Genomic DNA, 20,245 nt, shown 5'->3' on the forward strand with positions numbered 1-20,245 from the left:
AAAAACAACAACAACAACAACAACAAAAAACAAAACAAAACACACACACAATGTGTTGTCATTTTCATTTATTTATCGAAACCTCTGTTTTGCTGGAAGATGTCAATCATTCACTGAGTTGTGAAATGAAATCCTAAATAACTATATATGTTTGCCATCTCTATTTTGTTGTTGTTGTTGTTTTTTTGTCCTGTCATGGAAACATTTTGAGTTTCCTATTTCTAAATACCACGGCTGCTGTCTTGTGTATGAATGTGTGTGTGTGTGTGTGTGTGTGTGTGTGTGTGTGTGTGTGTGTAAATATATACATATATAATGATAATATATATGATTATATGGAGAGAGAGAGAGAGAGAGAGAGAGAGAGAGAGAGAGAGAGAGAGAGAGAAATGGGGGACGTGGAGGGAGAAGGGGGGAGAGAGTCTTTTTCATTCAGGTCACACACACACACACACACACACACACACACACACACACACACACACACACACACACATTTTCCCCATCTTTCCATTCACATCCATAATTCGATGACTGGAACACCAGCACCCAACGAAGTTACGCAGCATCCATCTTAAATTCGATGGGCGCCTCTGCGACGCGCGTGATTTTTTACACGTGGCGCTATTTTTAGCTTTTGACTCACCTTCTCCTCCCTTCCACTGTCCTCCATTACTAGTTTATGGAAACATGTTGCCAAATTACCTCCTCTGCGGAAAAATGTGGAGTGATGGCTTAGAGGTAATGCGTCCGCCTAGGAAGCGAGCGAATCTGAGAGAGCTGGTTCGAATCACGGCTCAGCCGCCGATATTTTCTCCCTTCTCAACTACACCTTGAGTGGTGGTCTGAACGTTAGTCATTCGCATGAGACGATAAACCGAGGTCCCGTGTGCAGCATGCACTTAGCGCACGTAAAAGAACCCACGGCAACAAAAGAGTTGTTCCTGGCAAAATTCTGTAGAAAAATCCACTTCGATAGGAAAAACAAATAAAACTGCAGGCAAGAAAAAAGTGGCGCTCTCAGTGTAGCGACGCGCTTTCCCTGGAGAGAGCAGCCCGAATTTCACACAGATAAATCTTATGTGACAAAAAAAAAAAAAAAACCAAAAAAACAAAAAAAAAAAAAAAAAAAAAAAAAAAAAACGAATACGAAATAATGATGATGATATGATGATATAGGTACTTAGGCCACACACACACACACACACACACACAGAGTTTTACAAGCATGGCCGTTTTTGTTGTTGCTGTTGTTTTTATTTTTACCTCGCCATGCAGGCAGTCGTACTCCGTTTTCGGTGGTGTGCATGCTGCGAATGTGTTTTTTTGTTTTGTTTTTTTTCTATAACCCACCGAACGCTGACATGGATTACTTGATCTTAAATGTGTATATTTGATCTCCTGCGTGTGTGTACACACACAAAGGGGGTTCAGTCAAGCACTAGCAGGTCTGCACATTATGTTGACCTGGGAGATGTGGGGAAAAAAAAAAGCTCCACCCTTAACCCATCAGGTGCGCCGGGGTTCGAACCCAGGACACCCGGCCGAGAAACCATCGCTCTATCCATTCCATCACCGCACCCTTCATGAAGGGGAAGGGAGAGGGAAGGGGGGGGGGGCGATATAGACTGAGGAATGGGCTCGGGGGTAGGGTGGGAATGGGAGGAGGGGGTCCAGAGTGGGTGTGTGGGGGGGGGGGAGAGGGGGGTTAGGGAAGGGGGAGAGGAGGGGTGGGGGGTGGGGAGGTACAAGCAGGGAGTAAATGGCGGTAGACACAGTGAAGGGCGGAGTGGGGAACATGGTGGTTGCTTGTGGTTAACTGTGAACTTTTTTGACAACCAACAGTCTGACAGGTATCAGTATCAGTATCAGTAGCTCGAAGAGGCGCCACTTGCGTTCGGACAAATCCATATACGCAACACCACATCTGCCAAGCAGATGCCTGACCAGCAGCGTAACCCAACGCGCATAGTCAGGCCTTGAGAGAGAAAAAAACGAAAAAAAGAAAAGAAAAAAGAAAAAAAGGAGGTAGCCTAGTGCTAAAAACAAGAAAGGCATTTACCTGCACGCAATCCGCTTTGCATGTACAGCTGCAGGAGATAGTCCAAACTCCTCAGACCTGTCTGTCAAGTGGTTTTATCTGGGTTGCTTGACCGTGATGTGGAGAGATGTAGAGAGGGAAGCATCAACAGATGGCCAACTGCAACTGCACTGTATTTAGATTCAGTGACGCGGCATTTCGTGATGAATAGTGTTCTTGCTTTTAACACGTATATGATGCTATAAACTATATGATGCTATCATAATAATAATAACAATAATAATATAATAATAATGTACATGATATATGTATAATCTCTCTCTCTCTCTCTCTCTCTCTGTGTGTGTGTGTGTGTACTTTAGTGTGTAAATAAATAAATACAAAAAAATATCACCGAACTCACAAGACACAGAGGAAACTGGCGAGCACTGTGCACACGCAAAAACAGACCAGGAGCAAGCAGAAAGAGAAGGGAAAAATAACAACAACAACAACGTGAAAATAAAGCCAACAACAACAAAAAACGTGAGGCAGCCCAGTGGAAGATGGGAGGAGAGAGAGGTGAGAGGGAAGAAAGAGTGAGTGGGAGAACCCCTGTCAATTCCGTCAGCCCCCGCTTTGCACGTGCAGAGGGCGTCTGGTCAGCCAGGGCGCGCGCGCAGCAGCAGCAGCAGCAGCAGCCGATGTGAGATGTGTGTCGGGATCAAGCCCACTTTGGTCAGCATTAACTCGTTCCTGTTTACTTCACTGAAAGCTGAGCTCAGCTGACAGGCGGACTGGGTACAGACTCCATACTAAAAAAAAACCAAAAACAAAAAAAAAAAAAACAAGAAGAAAAAAAGTTCTAATCCCGGTTTCAAGATGGTCTAAAACGGTGATTTTTCTTTCCTCGTTTCTGTTATGCTTTCGAGACTGCGTTCTGGAAACAGATGAACTGTTAATGAAGCTTGATTGTTATGTTTGTTTGTTTTTTTTACGGAAATTTCTGCTCAAAACATTAAACGAAAAATCATTGTGGGGGATAATTTCTAGTAAGAATATTATCGACTTTCCGAGCATCACAGGAAATTATCAAGTTAAAAAAGTTGGTAAAACATCAACATTGAACGCAAAGCCTATATGTTAACTGAACAAGTCTGTTTTTCACGTTTTAGGTCATAACTGGGCCGAGTCAGGGTCTATCACGTGAATGTTGCAGCTTTGGTTCTGAGACTCGTTAGAATCTCTGCGGTGATGAATCTTTATCTGATGGAGGAGTGATCGATCTGGCTGAGTTCCAACGTATGCACCAGAACCTGTTATCCTGCAATCAGTACCTGCAGAAGCCATCTGCCGACGACTATTAAGGAATAACAACAGTCTACAGAGAGTAAACCGCATTCCTCCTAGGTGTACTGGAGTTTCAAACAGCACTGAAACGCACGAAGAGGAATTTGAGTTTCTCGTGTCTGGAACGTATTAACAAAATTTGTTTGAAGAATCTGTAGCTGTGATTCACATCGACAAAGAGGTAAGTTGCCTGTGTTATGATTTTGTTCTTTTTGAGATGTCACTAACTGAGGTTATATTCATGCTTTTGACATGCGTAAAGCTGTTTACCATCGTTTCGGCAAGAATAATGGTGGTGTAAACAAATTTGCTTTTTTTGAAATTGATATAACAAAATAAGCTTGACAACGATGAGTGCCGGAATGACAGGAAACAACAGCTGATTTTAGCTTTTGTTTAATGTCTCTCCCACACTTACTGTTATCACGCAAGAATATTCATAGTTATTATTTACCTGCTTGTGGTTGTCAAAACAGTGATTTCTAAAATAATGTCTTTAACGTTTTACTTTTGCCAGGATGAAAGGTCTTGGGACATAAACTCGCTTTTTTCTTTTCTTTCTTTCTTCCTTTATTTACTGAGAGCTCAAAAGACTGTAGCGTTCTCATTCACCTTGTTTAAGCACGAGTTTTATTCATCGAGTCTCTTCTCCAACAGCCAATTGGATATAATAATGATAATAATTTCCCTGGCTCATGCATATTGCAACCAGAACGTGTACTTTCCTCAATGAAATGCATTTCCAATGTATATTAGATATGCTTTTGCTGTATGAACTTATTGTATACATACATACATACATATATATATATATATATATATATATATATATATATATATATACTAACACTTATATATAGGTTTACAGAATACCTAATATAAAACGGTAGGAAGAATGAAAACAAGACAGAGAGATGGGAGAGAGACGTGAATCGATCTGGGGACACAGCCCCCAGTCAGTATGAACAGGGGCAACGCCCCCCCCCCCCCGAACCCCCTTCCGGACCCCCCCCCCCCCCCCACCCCGGACCCCTCCTCCCCCCAAAAACAACAACAACAACAACTAAAAACAACCCAAAACAACAACAACAACAACAAAAAACCCAACAACCCGAAACCCGACAATGGTTTGGACACCGCCCCGCAACCATGCTGTGTCAGACATAAAAAGAGAATGGGGGAGGGCGAGGGGAGGTTCACCTGTGTGTGTGTGTGTGTGTGTGTGTGTGTGTGTGTGTGTGTGTGTGTGTGTGTGTGTGTGTGTGTGTGTATGTGTGTGTGTGTGTATGTGTGTGTGTGTGTGTTTGTGTGTGCGTTCGTGCGTGCGTGAGCATGCAAGTATTTGTGGTTAAAAAAGGTGGGTGCATGTGCGTCAGTGCATATAGTGGATAAAGAGGGTGTGGGGGTGAATCGTGGACTCATTACTTATAATCTTGAGTGCAGCACTACTCTTTCTGTCAGATGTGGAGACATCTTTAGATAAAAATTGTTTCAGAAATTGCGCATGAAACACGTGCAAAGCACTGTCGACCATTAAACGAAAAGAAAAAAGATCAAAAACACTGAATGGAGGAGGAAAAACATATTCCTGATTTCTTGTCTGAAAACAGCCTACTCTTGATTCCGTCACTTGGATTTTATGTTAAACTTCTGAAAGATACTGCCAAGTGTTCATTGACTGAGGAATTACCTACTCTTGTTTTTCTCTGCTACTGATTTGTGTATTTAGATACAGTGATTTGTAATTATCTTAGGACAAAGATTCCTGTCGAAAACACGTCACGCTAACGATAACGCTGATTTTGTTTTATATTCCTGATTGAAAAATAGCACCAGCAACAACATGATCATATCTGAAATTATTAGAGAAAACATCTTTCTGTCTGGCTAAGCGAAATTCACATCATCGATCCAGTCCCTTTTCTTGGAAAACACAAGTGAAACGTTACCTGATATCACATACGTGCCTTAATTTCAAATGTTAATGTCACCATACTTAACATTTTCCACGCGACCATCATCTCATTCTTTCCACAGCTTGTGCGTCAGCATTAATTAACCAAGTGACGCCGCACCTACCGTCACGAACATCACAGCCACATGATGACAACGCCGCAGGTCGCCGCAGAGAAGACGACGTCTGCGACGACGACGACGACGATGACGACGACGACGACGACGACAGCGACGATGAAGAAGTCACCGAGCGGGGGGGCGTCGGACAGTCACCATCTGTTCGATGCGGTGACGAAGGGGAAGATTCACCTGACCCGTTTTATTCTGGCGGCGTCCAACAGTCACCTGGCGAACGCGTGGGATCAAGATGGGAGAACGCCCCTCATCGCCTGCTGTGATATCAAGGTGAGCTGGGGTTGTGTGTTGTTGTGCTTTTTGTTATTGTCTGTCTGCCTTTTTGTTTGTTTGTTTGTTTGTTGAAGAATAGAATAGTAGTAGTAGAATGGAATGTAGAATAGCAGAGTAGAATAGAATAGAGTCGAGTCGAGTTCCATCGAGTCGAACAGAACAGATCGGGGGTCGTGTCAAGAACAGAACATTAAAAAGCACAGTGGGGAAGGTAGGGTAGGGTAGGGTAGGGTAGGGTAGGGTAGGGTAGGGTAGGGAAATGTAGTGTCGTGGAGTAGGGTAGGGTAGGGTAGGGTAGGGTAGGGTAGGGTAGATAGGGTAGGATAGTGTAGGGTAGGGTAGTGTAGTGTCGTGGGGTAGGGTAGGGTACGGTAGGGTAATATAGGGTAGTGTAGGGTAGGGTAGGTAGTGTAGGGGGTAGGGTAGAGTAGGGTAGTGTAGGGTAGGGTAGGGTAGGGTAGGATAGGATAGGGCAGTGTAGGATAGGGTAGAGTAGTGTAGGATAGTGTAGGGTAGGGTAGGGCAGTGTTGGATAGGGTAGGGTAAGGTAGGGTAGGGTAGTGTAGGGTAGGGTAGGAGTGTAGGGTAGTGTAGGGTAGTGTAAAGTAGTGTAGGGTAGGGTAGGAGGGTAGGGTAGTGTAGGGTAGTGTAAGGTAGTGTAGGGTAGGGTAGGAGGGTAGGGTAGTGTAGGGTAGGGTAGGGTAGGGTAGGGTAGGGTAGGGCAGTGTAGAACAGTACAGAGTAGAACAGATCTTTATTATCAAGTGTTGCTACCAGGGTCACAAGGACTATATTTAGAAAATTAAAAAAAAAAATCAACAAAAATATACAACCCCCAAAAACAAACAACAACAACAACAACAAACAAACAACAAAGCAAAACAAAAACGAAAAAGATCAAAAACAACAACAGCAACAACAAAAAAACCCAAGCTAAAGAAACAAACAAGCACATTGAAAAGTCATATTCAAACACACACGTACAGCAGTGGATTTAGTAAGATGTCTATTCATAAAATCGCGTGTCCTTACGTGTGCACACTCTCGCAGAGCTCGTGGTTGAAGCTGCACTTGATGTTTAAATGTTATTATCATAATTATCATTATCATTATTATCGTTATTATTATTATTAGTAGTAGTGGTGGTAGTTGTAGCAGCATTACCTGCAGCAGCTCCATCGTTTCGTTTATTTATTTATAGTCTGGTCATCTAAGATGATGATATTAGACTGATCAGCAGCTCCATTTATGTCTTTCTGACTCGCTCTTTCTCTCTGTCTCTGTCTCTGTCTCTCACGCACGCACACACACACACTCACACACACACACACACACACACACACACACACACACAAACACAACACACACACAAGTACCCTCAGCCAATGAGTTCGAAACATATTCATTTGTACATACGATATGAACGACGCCTTGCTCCTTCGCGGCAATGGAAATCATTCATTTATTTTGTCATGATAAATCCGTGGACGTGATAAGTGGCAGCAAATCTCTCAGTATCACTTTTGACAGACGTTCCCATGGAGTTATACGTAATGAATGATATTGGTCCCATGTCCAGATTCTACACGAGTTTTTTGGGATGCCGTGTGGTCTGACATGTGGTAATGCTGTACGCATGCTCGAGTTCGCGCGCGCGCGCGCGCGTGTGTGTGCATGCGTGTGTGCTTGTATATTTGCGCGCGTGTGTATGCGTGTGCATATGTATCTGTGGATGTGCATGAAAATGCATGTACATGCTTGAGCATGCACTTGCTGGTTGGTATAGGTGAGTACATGTGCGGCTGTGTGCGTGGTGGAGAGAGAGAGAGAGAGAGAGAGAGAGAGAGAGAGAGAGAGAGAGATGGAAAGTCCCAACCCTTAGTCCCTTCGCCCCCGCCCCCCCACGGCCCCCTCCCCCCCCCGCCCCCCATGCACCTTCGATGTTTCACACAGCATGTCTAAACTAGTGTCGGAAGGAAGAAAGAAATAAAGATAGAAAACACAGAGACAGATGGACAGATAGATGGATAGATAGATAGATAGATAGATAGATAGATAGAGAGAGAGAGAGAGAGAGAGAGAGAGAGAGAGGGAGAGAGAGAGAGAGAGAGAGGGAGATGGAAAGTCCTAGCCCACAGTCCCTTCACACACCCTCACTCCTTCCATATTTCACACAGCATGGATGCACGGCTGTGCCCAAACAAGTGTCGCAAAGAAGAAAGAAATAAAGATAAAAAAACAACAACAGAGAGACAGCTAGAGATAGATAGATAGACAGATAGACAGATAGATAGATAGATAGAGAGAGAGAGAGAGAGAGAGAGAGAGAGGGGAGAGAGAGAGAGAAAGTCCAAGCCCATCATCCCTTCACACCCACGCATGCACACACCTTCCTGGCTTCACATAGCATGGTTGGAGGGCTATGTCCAAATCAGTGTCGCAAATAAAACAGAAATAAAGATAGAAAACACACACACACACACACACACACACAAAGAGAGAAAGAGAGAGAGAGAGAGAGAGAGAGAGAGACAGAGAGAGAGACAGACAGACAGACAGACAGACAGACAGAGAGAGAGGACAACCCCCCCACCTTCCCTTCCCACTTTATGTCTTACTCAGCATGGTTTCGGGGCTGTGTCGAAACCACTGTTGGTTTTTTTGCCCCTGTTCACATTACCCAGTGGCCGTTCCCCAGAGATCGATTCACGTCTCTCCCATCTCTGCTTTTTTCCATTTCTTCTCCCTCTGTCCAGTTTTCTTCCTACTGTGTCAGCAGTGCGTCTTCTGTTTCCGTTTCTCCTCTCTGTCCATGTCCTTGTTAGCCCTTTTGTCAGTGTCTTTTCTCTTCTGTTTCTTGCTATGTCTCTGGTTGTGTCTCTCACTCTCTCTTTGGCTCTTGCCCTGTTTGCGTTTCTCCTCTCTGTCCATGTCCTTGTTAGCCCTTTTGTCAGTGTCTTTTTTCTTCTGTTTCTTGCTATGTCTCTGGTTGTGTCTCTCACTCTCTCTTTGGCTCTTTCTGCCTCTCTGCGTGTTACTGTCTGTCTTCTTCAGTACACGTCTGTCTGCCCCTGTTTGCGTTTCTCACTGTTATGTGTCTTCTCTTTTTTTTATGTCTGTCTGTCTTTACTGGTAAGCATTTTATTTCTCACTTTCTCTCCAATGCCCATTTGACTTTCTGTCTGTCTGTCTTCAATCTGTCTGGCCTTCTGTAGCTGCTCAAGGAGGCATCACAGCGTTAGGATAAATCCACATAAGCTACGCCACATGTTCTACGCAGATGCCCGACCAACAGCATAACCCAAAGAGCTCAGTGAGGCCTTGAGTGAATGTATGTATGTACATGTACCTATCACAGTGGATTTCTTTTACATGATTTTGCCAGATGACAACACGTTTGTTGTCGTGGGTTCTTTTTCAGTGCGCCAAGTGCGTGCGTGCTACACACGGGACCGGTTCATAGTGTCATCGGAAAGACTAGATGCTCAGTTTGATTTCTGCAGTCAAACTTGGGAGAAAGAGTGAGACAGCGATTCACCCCCACACAGATGCACATGCACCCACCCCCTTTTTTTTTTAAAAAACACAAATACTTGCATGCTCACGCACACACACACACACACACACACACATACACACACACACACACACACACACACACACACACACACACACACACACACACACACACACACACACACACACACACAAACACACACACACACAGAGGTGAACCTCCCCTCGCCCTCCCCCATTCCCTTTTTATGTCTGACACAGCATGGTTTCGGGGCGGTGTCCAAACCACTGTTGGATTTCGTTTGGTTTTTTTCCCCCCTGTTCACATTGTCCGGGGACTGTGTCCCCAACATCGATTCACGTCTCTCTCCCATCTCTCTGTCCTGTTTTCACTCTTCCTTCTGTGTCAGCAGTGCATCCACTGTTTCCGTGTCTCCTCTCCGTCAGTGTCCTTGTTAGCCTTTTCCTCTTCCTCTCCGTCAGTGTCCTTGTTAGCCTTTTCCTCTTCCTCTTTGTCAGTGTCTTTTTTTTTCTCTCTTCTGCTTCTTGCCATGTCTCTGGTTATGTCTCTCACCGTCTCTTTGGCTTTTTTTGTCTTTCTCTTTTGTTTTTGTTTTTTTCTCAAGGCCTGACTAAGCGCGTTGGGTTACGCTGCTGGTCGGGCATCTGCTTGGCAGATGTGGTGTAGCGTATATGGATTTGTCCGAACGCAGTGACGCCTTCTTTGAGCTACTGAAAACTGAAAACTGTCTTTCTGTGTTTGACTGTCTTTCTTTCTTTCTTTCTCTGTTTCTGTCTGTCTGTCTTTTTCTGTATCTTGTGTTTCTTTTTGTTGTCGGGTCTCTTCTCTATGTGCATTCGCTTTCTCTCTGATGCCTACTTCAAGTCTGTCTGACTGCCCTGCTTTTTTTTCTCTCTCCCCTTTTGTGTTATCAACATGTATTCCTGTTTCCATTCCTCTTTTCTTTGTCGCTTTTTTTTCTGATTTGCTTGTATTCTTTGTTTCTATTTGTTTTATTGCTGTTGTCCTTGTTGTTGTTGTTGTTGTTGTCTCTTTTGTCGCTGTTTATATCTTTGTCATTAACTTTCTAACTGTTTCTTTAAATATTTTGGTTTCTTCTTCTTCGTCCTTTCTTTCTTTCGTTGTGTTGTTGGTTGAGAGAATGAGAGAGTGAGCACGGGCACGTACGAGAGGGAGAAAGAGACAGAGACAGAGACTGAGACTGAGAGAGAGAGAGAGAGAGAGAGAGAGAGAGAGAGAGAGAGAGAGATCTTTCGATTTCCCCCATGTTTTTTTTTTTCCTTTCCTGTTCCGACAGGCCGTGTCTAATTTGATCAAGCGTTGTCTTCAGAGTGGTGTTCATTCGCCAGCTCTCGTTATCCACTAGGGTTTATTTGGGAGATCAGTTCATTGACACTATCTGTGTCTGTCTCTGTCTCTGTCTTTCTCTCTTTCTCCCTTTCTCTCTTGTGTCCTCCCCCCCCCCACGCCCCTCCCCGCCCCCTTATTTTTCTGTTCACTACAGAATTCTGTTATTGACGAATCACCCTGCAGCCTGAAGTGTGCACTCCCCAAGTAACCTTGCGATGACAAAAGTTTGCAAGAGAAGTTCATGCAGTTCATTGTAGAGTAACACAGTGTTACGAAATTCATGGCAGCATCTGCTCTCCTGCGTTGAAGATGTATTTTCGGTCTGCTCTTTTTTTGTGTTCTTTCTAGAAGTTCTGTCTGTTCTTTTTTTGTTGTTTCTTTTTTTTCTTCTGTTCTTTCCCCCTTTCTTCCTTTCTAGCTTCACTTTTTTCTTTCCTTCTATCACTCCTTCCTTCCTTCTTTCCTTCCTTTCTTTCTTCATTTTCTATTGCCATCAATGTCCTATTCTTGACAACCCGTCTAACAAGCACAAATTTAATAATAATACAAAGACAGTTTTACGCAATCAGAGTGAATGTGACAGTGCAGTGATTGTTTGTTGGTTTGTTTGCATGCTTATTTATTTAGCACAGAACAGTGAACAAACAAGCGGACCTCTGAATACGGTAACAATTAGGATAGAGCCTTCTTGCTGGTCCTTCCAGCTTACGGGCAATGCAGCAGCAGCAGCAGGGGAAGAAAAAAAAAAAAAAAAAAAAGAGGTGGGGTGGGGGTCGGGGTAGGGCGGCAACAAAAGTATCTGCTTCATTATCATGCTCATCATCATCATCATCCTCATCAACAACAGCAGCAGTAAAGCAGCAATGACAGTTAAAGCTGTAATATCAGCTTCAACAAAGGCAACAGAGCTGTGGACATAACACTGACTAAATGCTAAACGTTTGCTGCGTTAAAAGAAAACAAACAATATTAACTCATGCGCATGTAATTGCACACTTAAACACACACACACACACACACACACACACACACACACACACACACACACACACACACACACACACACACACACACACACACACACACACTGATAGTAATATATGTCGATGAAAGAATCTGTATTTTCCATCACTGCAATTATGAGCACATTGGCCAGCTTTACTGCCATTGCTTTAATACACAAAGTATATGCAACTTACAGAAATGAATGAAGAAAGAAGAAAAGAAACAGAGAGAGTGAACAAGAGCGAGAGAGATAGGGAGAGAGAGAGAGAGAGAGAGAGAGAGAGAGAGAGAGAGAGAGACAGAGACAGAGAGACAAAGAGACAGAGAGACAGAGAAAAAACAGAGAGAGAGAGAGAGATAATGAAAGAATCTGTGTTTTCCAACAATGGAAGTAAAAAAGCGTTCGCCAACTGAAATATCTGCCCTTTCTTTAACCCTTTCACCGCCAAGTTCGCATTTATGCACAGGCGTGGTAGAGGACCCATGTCACTGAAAGGTGACCATTCATTGGTCTGTTATCCATGAACCTACTGCTCTTAATGTTCGGTGGTAGGATAGGCCATAATTTCTATACATCGCAGGGGGAACCCCCAGCTATTCTTAACCACTGTCTTTTCTGTGTTTTTCCCATAAGGGAATTTTGTACTCTAAATTGACTGGCGGTGAAAGGGTTAACACACAAAGATAATACGCGATTTAGAGAGAAGAGAGAGAGAGAGAGAGAGAGAGAGAGAGAGAGAGAGAGAGAGAGAAAATAAACAAACAGACAGAGACAGACACAGAGAGACAGACACAGAGAGACAGGGTAAGGAAGTTTTTTCCTGACCAATATATCAATTGTCATTACCGTCATCTTGGCAAGCACGCACCGACTGATGCACTGCACGTGTCCTGTCTTCCATTATCTCAGCCACCCGTGACCAGGTTACTGGAGCCTGTCAAGCTGATCTGAGTTAATGCGCTTTTCTTCCTGCCTCCGCAGTGTGCAATCTGCTGTGGGGATTATCACGCAAGACATGTTGTTGTCATTGTTGTAGTTGTCGTCGGTGTAGATGTCACTTGTTATTATTGCTGGTCACGTGGATGGTTGTGGCATTGGTAAACTTGTTGAAACTTTCATTTCTTTTCTTTTTTTTTCTTCAATTTTGTTTGTTTGTTTGTGCTTATCTTTCTTACTTTTTTTTTTTTTAACCTTATTCGATTGTTATATACTGTGGATATTTTTTCGTGTGTGTGTGTGTGTGTGTGTGTGTGTGTGTGTGTGTGTGTGTGTGTGTGTGAGTGATGGAAGAGACCGAAATTTGGTTACAAAATCATCAATTCTGTCATTAGATATTGAATGTGTTATTTGCAGTGGAGGAAATTAGAGAGAGAGAGAGAGAGAGAAAACAAACAAACAAACAAACAAACAAACGAATAAACAGACAGACAGACACAAAGAGACAGACACAGAGAGACAGGGTAAGGAAGTTTTTCCTGACCAATATATCAATTGTCATTACCGTCATCTTGGCAAGCACGCACCGACTGATGCACTGCACGTGTCCTGTCTTCCATTATCTCAGCCACCCGTGACCAGGTTACTGGAGCCTGTCAAGCTGATCTGAGTTAATGCGCTTTTCTTCCTGCCTCCGCAGTGTGCAATCTGCTGTGGGGATTATCATGCAAGACATGTTGTTGTCATTGTTGTTGTTGTCGTCGTTGTAGATGTCACTTGTTATTGTTGCTGGTCGCGTGGATGGTTGTGGTATTGGTAAACTTGTTGAAACTTTTATTTCTTTTCTTTTTCTTCTTCATTTTTGTTTGTTTGTTTGTGCCTATCTTTCCTACTTAATTTTTTTTTTAAAAGCCTTATTCGATTGTTATATACTATGGATATTTTTTTGAGTGTGTGTGTGTGTGTGTGTGTGTGTGTGTGTGTGTGTGTGTGTGTGTGTGTGTGTGTGTGTGTGTGTGTGTGTGTGTGTGTGATGGGAGAGACCGAAATTTGGTTACAAAATCATCAATTCTGTCATTAGATATCGAATGTGTTATTTGCAGTGGAAGAAATAAGAGAGAGAGAGAGAGAGAGAGAGAGGAGAGAGAGAGAGAGAGAGAGAGAGAGAACAAACAAACAAACAAACAAACAAACAAACAAACAGACTGAGACAGACACAGAGAGACAGACACAGAGAGACAGGGTAAGGAAGTTTTTCCTGACCAATATATCAATTGTCATTACCGTCATCTTGGCAAGCACGCACCGACTGATGTACTGCACGTGTCCTGTCTTCCATTATCTCAGCCACCCGTGACCAGGTTACTGGAGCCTGTCAAGCTGATCTGAGTTTAATGCGCTTTTCTTCCTGCCTCCGCAGTGTGCAATCTGCTGTGGGGATTATCATGCAAGACATGTTGTCATTGTTGTAGTTGTCGTCGTTGTAGATGTCACTTGTTATTGTTGCTGGTCGCGTGGATGGTTGTGGTATTGGTAAACTTGTTGAAACTTTTATTTCTTTTCTTTTTCTTCTTCATTTTTGTTTGTTTGTTTGTGCCTATCTTTCCTACTTAATTTTTTTTTAAAAGCCTTATTCGATTGTTATATACTATGGATATTTTTTTGAGTGTGTGTGTGTGTGTGTGTGTGTGTGTGTGTGTGTGTGTGTGTGATGGGAGAGACCGAAATTTGGTTACAAAATCATCAATTCTGTCATTAGATATCGATGTGTTATTTACAGTGGAAGAAATAAGAGAGAGAGAGAGAGAGAGAGAGAGAGAGAGAGAGAGAGAGAGAGAACAAACAAACAAACAAACAAACAAACAAACAGACTGAGACAGACACAGAGAGACAGACACAGAGAGACAGGGTAAGGAAGTTTTTCCTGACCAATATATCAATTGTCATTACCGTCATCTTGGCAAGCACGCACCGACTAATGCACTGCACCTGTCCTGTCTTCCATTATCTCAGCCACCCGTGACCAGGTTACTGGAGCCTGTCGAGCTGATCTGAGTTAATGCGCTTTTCTTTCTGCCTCCGCAGTGTGCAATCTGCTGTGGGGATTATCATGCAAGACATGTTGTTGTCATTGTTGTAGTTGTCGTCGGTGTAGATGTCACTTGTTGTTATTATTGCTGGTCACGTGGATGGTTGTGGCATTGGTAAACTTGTTGAAACTTTTATTTCTTTTCTTTTTCTTCTTCATTTTTGTTTGTTTGTTTGTGCCTATCTTTCCTACTTAAAATTTTTTTTTAAAAGCCTTATTCGATTGTTATATACTGTGGATATTTTTTTGAGTGTGTGTGTGTGTGTGTGTGTGTGTGTGTGTGTGTGTGTGTGTGTGTGTGTGTGTGTGTGTGTGTGTGTGTGTGATGGGAGAGACCGAAATTTGGTTACAAAATCATCAATTCTGTCATTAGATATCGAATGTGTTATTTGCAGTGGAAGAAATAAGAGAGAGAGAGAGAGAGAGAGAGAGAGAGAGAGAGAGAGAGAGAGAGAGAGAGAGAGAGAGAACAAACAAACAAACAAACAAACAAACAGACTGAGACAGACACAGAGAGACAGACACAGAGAGACAGGGTAAGGAAGTTTTTTCCTGACCAATATATCAATTGTCATTACCGTCATCTTGGCAAGCACGCACCGACTAATGCACTGCACCTGTCCTGTCTTCCATTATCTCAGCCACCCGTGACCAGGTTACTGGAGCCTGTCGAGCTGATCTGAGTTAATGCGCTTTTCTTCTGCCTCTGCAGTGTGCAATCTGCTGTGGGGATTATCACGCAAGACATGTTGTTGTCATTGTTGTAGTTGTAGTTGTCATTATTGCTGGTCACGTGGATGCTTGTGGCGGTGGTGAAATTGTTGAATTACTTTTTCCTCTTTCTTTTCTTACTTCCTCTTTTTTGATACCTTGACTGTTACACATTGTGGATATTTTTAATGTGCGTGTACGTGTGCGTGTGTGTGCGTGCGTGTGTGTGTGTGTGTGTGTGTGTGTGTGTGTGTGTGTGTGTGTTCGTGTGTTCACGCGCATGCGTGTGTGTTAGTGTGTTAGTGTTAGTGTGTGTGTGTGTGTGTGTGTGTGTGTGTGTGTGTGTGTGAAGGGGAGAACGAACGAACGAACGAACGAATCTTTTTTAATGAGGGAAATAGAATAAGCATGTATATGCTTTTTTACATCCAGCCCTCAGGGCAAAGAGAAATAAAATCAAAATGTTCACAATATAACAAAAGGTTATAAAAAAAACAACATACATGACATTCAAATACACACAATTGCACAGTAAGCATTTACAAGTACATAATCATGATACCTGCATTCATGACAATAATGTGCATCAATATAGTAATGAGAGAGATGGAGTGAGAGAGAGAGAGAGAGAGAGAGAGAGAGAGAGAGAGAGAGAGAGAGAGAGAGAGAGAGAGAGAGAATGAATGAATGAATCCGATGGCATTTGAGTAAGCAAACAGTTGCTTTCTCCAGCCCTCGAAAGGGAAAAATGTCTAAAGAAAAGGTATGAAGGAGACCCCAAGAAATGAGTAAATGTTAACAAATTCATAGAAAAACGAGAAAAGAAACATCATTATAATAAGCATCATATTTATAAGAAACAACACGTAATTTATAAAAATGCGGAGACAGAGAGAGAGAGAGAGGGAAAAAAAGTGACAGAAGAGAGAGGATGAGATAAAGAGACAGAGTGAGACATGTGGTGAAATACAGTAATATCATTTGACATAACATAATATGGTATACTAAACAGAATTTGAGAGAGAGAGAGAGAGAGAGAGAGAGAGAGAGAGAGAGAGAGAGAGAGAATTATATATATTTTCCAATGCTTGAATTACAAGCACATTAGCGACCTACCACATATGCTATTACTTTAACACACAAACGTATGAGAGAGAGAGAGAGAGAGAGAGAGAGAGAGAGAGAGAGAGAGAGAGAGAGAGAGAGAGATTCATAAAAGAAATCTCTTTCTTAAAACGCTTAAATTACATTGGCCGCCTTGCACATATGACATTGCTTTAACACGCAAACGTATGAGAGAGAGAGGGAGAGAGAAAAATTGTGTATGATAGAGTGGTTGTTTATCTGCCCTTGTTTCTTCTCGACCTAGATCGAATCTCAGCGCTGCTGGTGAAAATGAGCGTCAAGGGGAATCAGTTTTGAAACCCAGATTTGTTTTGTGCAACCAAGTGCTCTTTTCCAATCCAGATTTATCCCCTGCTAACTAGATTTCACAGATGAATCCCCTCTTCCTTGAGAAAAAAACCCCCCAAAACAAAAACAACTAAGCTAATCAATTTTGTTGTATCGAATCAGTTTTCTTCCATGAAAAAAAAATCCTGGTTAAAAACACCGAACGTGTTTGAGCAGTTGTTTGAGATTTGTTTTCAAATCCTATCAATCATCTATTTTCCTCTTCTGATTCTATCAATCATGCATGATTGCTTGTATTGCTGCTCTACATTGCGCCACACTGTATAGTATTGTGTTGCGTTGCTTTGTGTTGTGGCGTGATGCGTTGCGGTGAGGTGTGTTGTATTGTGCTGTGTTGTATTGTGATGTGTTGTATTGTGTTGGGTTCCCGGTTTCACAGCTGTCAAAAGCTGGTGAGGTTTGGTGAAGGTTGCTGTGTTAGAAAAAAAAAAGGCACACGGTTATTCAGCTATACAGTTTGCGTTCGCCGGATGTTCGCTCGGACCATTAATAAAAAAAAAAAAAAAAAAAAAAGGAGAGGGACTCCGGCACGAGAAAGATATCAGCTGTGTTTTGTCTTTCATTGTTTCACCTTGTTTTGACATGTCTTGGCCCGTTTTGCATGGTTTCGTCCTGTACTGCTTTGACCTTCCTTGCCTTGTTTCTTTCTTTACAATTCTGTTTCTTGATTTGCTATGCTTTGGGTGTGTGCACTGTGAATTGTCTTTGTGTGTGTGTGTGTGTGTGTGTGTGTGTGCACCGTTCAGTTCTGTTCACAACTCATCCTGCCAGGCGCTCCATCCCCACTCCCCGCCTGGGCCTCCACTCCTCCTTTATTCCCCTACCTCCTGTCACTCTACTGGCTCAATTCCAGCTCCCTTTCAACCGGGTTCCTGTCCTCTTCCTGTCCTCTTCACACCCAATCGAGTGAGTCAACTGGTTGTCCAACTTTCTATTGATTCCCTGACTGGAGTGGGAAGGGATAAAGGCCCTGGCCACCTACGCGTCCTAGAACCCGCCACCCCCACCCCCCTCCACCCCCCTCTCTCCTCTTGCTTTCCTCGCCCGAGGGTTTTGGCGTGCGTGGGGAATGTGTGTTCTGACGCTGACCACGATCAAAGGGCTTACATAGATGAAAGAATGAAACTGCTTTCCCTCGTTGTTTATTGATGAGTAATGATGGACTCTGTGTTGAAGAACCAGTGCTGGTCAGGGTAACAATGATGTCAAGTCAGTGAGGAGAAGCCTAGTGTAGTTGAATCGATTGAAGTCAAGTCATATGCACTTTATTGTTTCATCTTGTGCAAATATACATTTCAGTCGTCGTCAGTGAACTTTAACATGGTGAAAGCATCCTGATATTCATTCCCTTTAGCTGCTTTTCCTTCCTTACTTCTTTGCAAGCATTGTATGCGCTGACAGTAGTTTCTGGATGTATTTTGTCCATTGCGAAGAAACATAAGATTGTTTATGGAAAGGGAATGGAAAACGTTACTTTTTATGAGTGAGTTATTCATTTAGTGATGTATTTGAGTGAGTTAACTAGCTAACGAACTATCTATCGAGAAAGTTGCAGTGAAGGAAATATTTGGGTGAATATAAAAAAAATATGAAGGGCTAGATAAGTGTGGCAAAAATGAAAATTGCTGCTTAAAAACGACAAAACACACATAAACAACAACAACAACAAACAAAAGAAAAAAACAAAAACAACAACAAACAAACAAACAAAAACTCAGAAAAACATCTGCCAAACAAAATCGCCACTGTTTCTCCCCTCTCCCAGATTTCTTTCCAAACTTTTCAGAAACGAATCGCCAAAACGTTTTCGAATCCCTTGGAGGTAGACTTTCTGCGATGGATCTCTTGCTTGGGGAAACACGAGAGGACAGCCGAGGAATTCGGCAACAATTTGCTGCAGCGTTGACACTGGGCATTTTATCTACGGGTTTAGAATCTTGTCTGAAGACCCTTACAAAGGTACGAAAACTAACCCAAATGATCGCCCGAAGCATGTTGGGATGGGGATTCTGAATCAGGACACCGTTTGCAGTGCGACAGGATATGTAATGAAACTTTTTTTTTCCCACGCTCTTCCATCTCTGGAATGAAAAATATATAAACGTACACAGTAAAGACATTCCGATGTTCTTCCGTTTATCCCCCTTTTGCCCTAAAATGATGTGGAAAAACGTAAACGGTGAAGACATACTGACGGTTTTTTTCCCATTTATTATCCCCCTCCCCCCCCCCCCCCAAATGATTTGGCAAAACGTAAACGGTGAAGACATACTGATGTTCTTCCGTTTATCGCTCTTTTGCCCAAAAAATGAGCTAGAAAAACGTAAACGGTGAAGACATACCGATGCTCTCCCGTTTATCTCCTCCCCCCCACGCCCCCACCCAAAGGAGAAGCGCTTATAATAGATTTTGGATATTTTGCCCAATTACAGCTTTCATGCAACACTGTTGTAAACATGAAGATTGTTTATAACAATGGAATGAACAACTTCTATTTTACTACTGGCCATCTGGCTGCTAAGGACAACCCCTGGCTGTAATGAAAAGCTGTTGCAGTCGTTTCAGTTTCAGTTTCTCAAAGAGGCGTCACAGCATTCGGACAAATCCATATACACTAAATGACATCTGCTAGGCAGATGCTTGACCAGCAACATAACCCAACGCGCTTAGTCAGGCCTTGAGTGCATGCATAAGTATTAAAGAAATTAAGAAGATGCAAAGATGCTATAGGGTTTGTTCATCCATCATCTTTTTACACACTCCCCACCACCCTTCCTGAATTCATATTTCAGTAATACAGGGAAAAGAAAAATCAAACTTATTAACTTGAGTGGTAAAATTACACAAGAGCAAAATTAATCTTAAACCGTTTCAAAGGTAAGTAGATTATTATATTAAATGCTGCGAATCGAAACACATGGAACTGCAGAATTTGCAGTTACCTGATTTAGATAAAACGGTTACAGCTGTTCGCATTCAAAGATGTTATACCCGGGGATGATTACATGACCACAAATGCAAGTCACTTTACAAGTTAACATTTATTGCATCTACTCGGAGTCTGTATTTTTGACTTGTGAGATACCCCGTACATGTAGTAAATATGAAAAAAAAACCCTCAAACAAACAAACAACAACAACAAAAAAACAACAAAAAAATAAATAAAAAAGAAAGAAAAAAGAGAAGAAGAAAATTCTGCCAGACGAAACCGGTACTGTTTCTCTCATTTCTAAGATTACGTTTTCAAACACGAATCTCCAAAACGTTTATGAATCCCTTGGAAACGGACGGACGACTGTCGGAGAGGGGTCTTCAGGCTGCGATAATACTGGGAGAGAACATGTGAAATAACTAGCAACGATTTACTCTGATATTTCCAGTGGATATATTACTCATTGTTTTAGAAT

At 42.5% G+C, this 20,245-nt stretch overlaps 1 protein-coding gene across 1 annotated transcript in view; it reads left to right on the plus strand.

Moving 5' to 3' along the window:
• Positions 1 to 5,469: 5,469 nt before the first annotated feature.
• Positions 5,470 to 20,245, plus strand: part of LOC143296155 (uncharacterized) — a 131,749-nt gene continuing 116,973 nt past the window's right edge. Inside the window, exon 1 of the mRNA XM_076607958.1 lies at positions 5,470 to 5,731. Coding sequence (XP_076464073.1) covers positions 5,471 to 5,731 — 261 coding nt within the window. The 5' untranslated portion in view covers position 5,470. The remainder of the gene's footprint in view (positions 5,732 to 20,245) is intronic.

The sequence above is a fragment of the Babylonia areolata genome, chromosome 21, assembly GCF_041734735.1.
Source record: "Babylonia areolata isolate BAREFJ2019XMU chromosome 21, ASM4173473v1, whole genome shotgun sequence".
In the NCBI taxonomy this organism is placed as follows: Eukaryota; Metazoa; Mollusca; class Gastropoda; order Neogastropoda; family Buccinidae; genus Babylonia; species Babylonia areolata.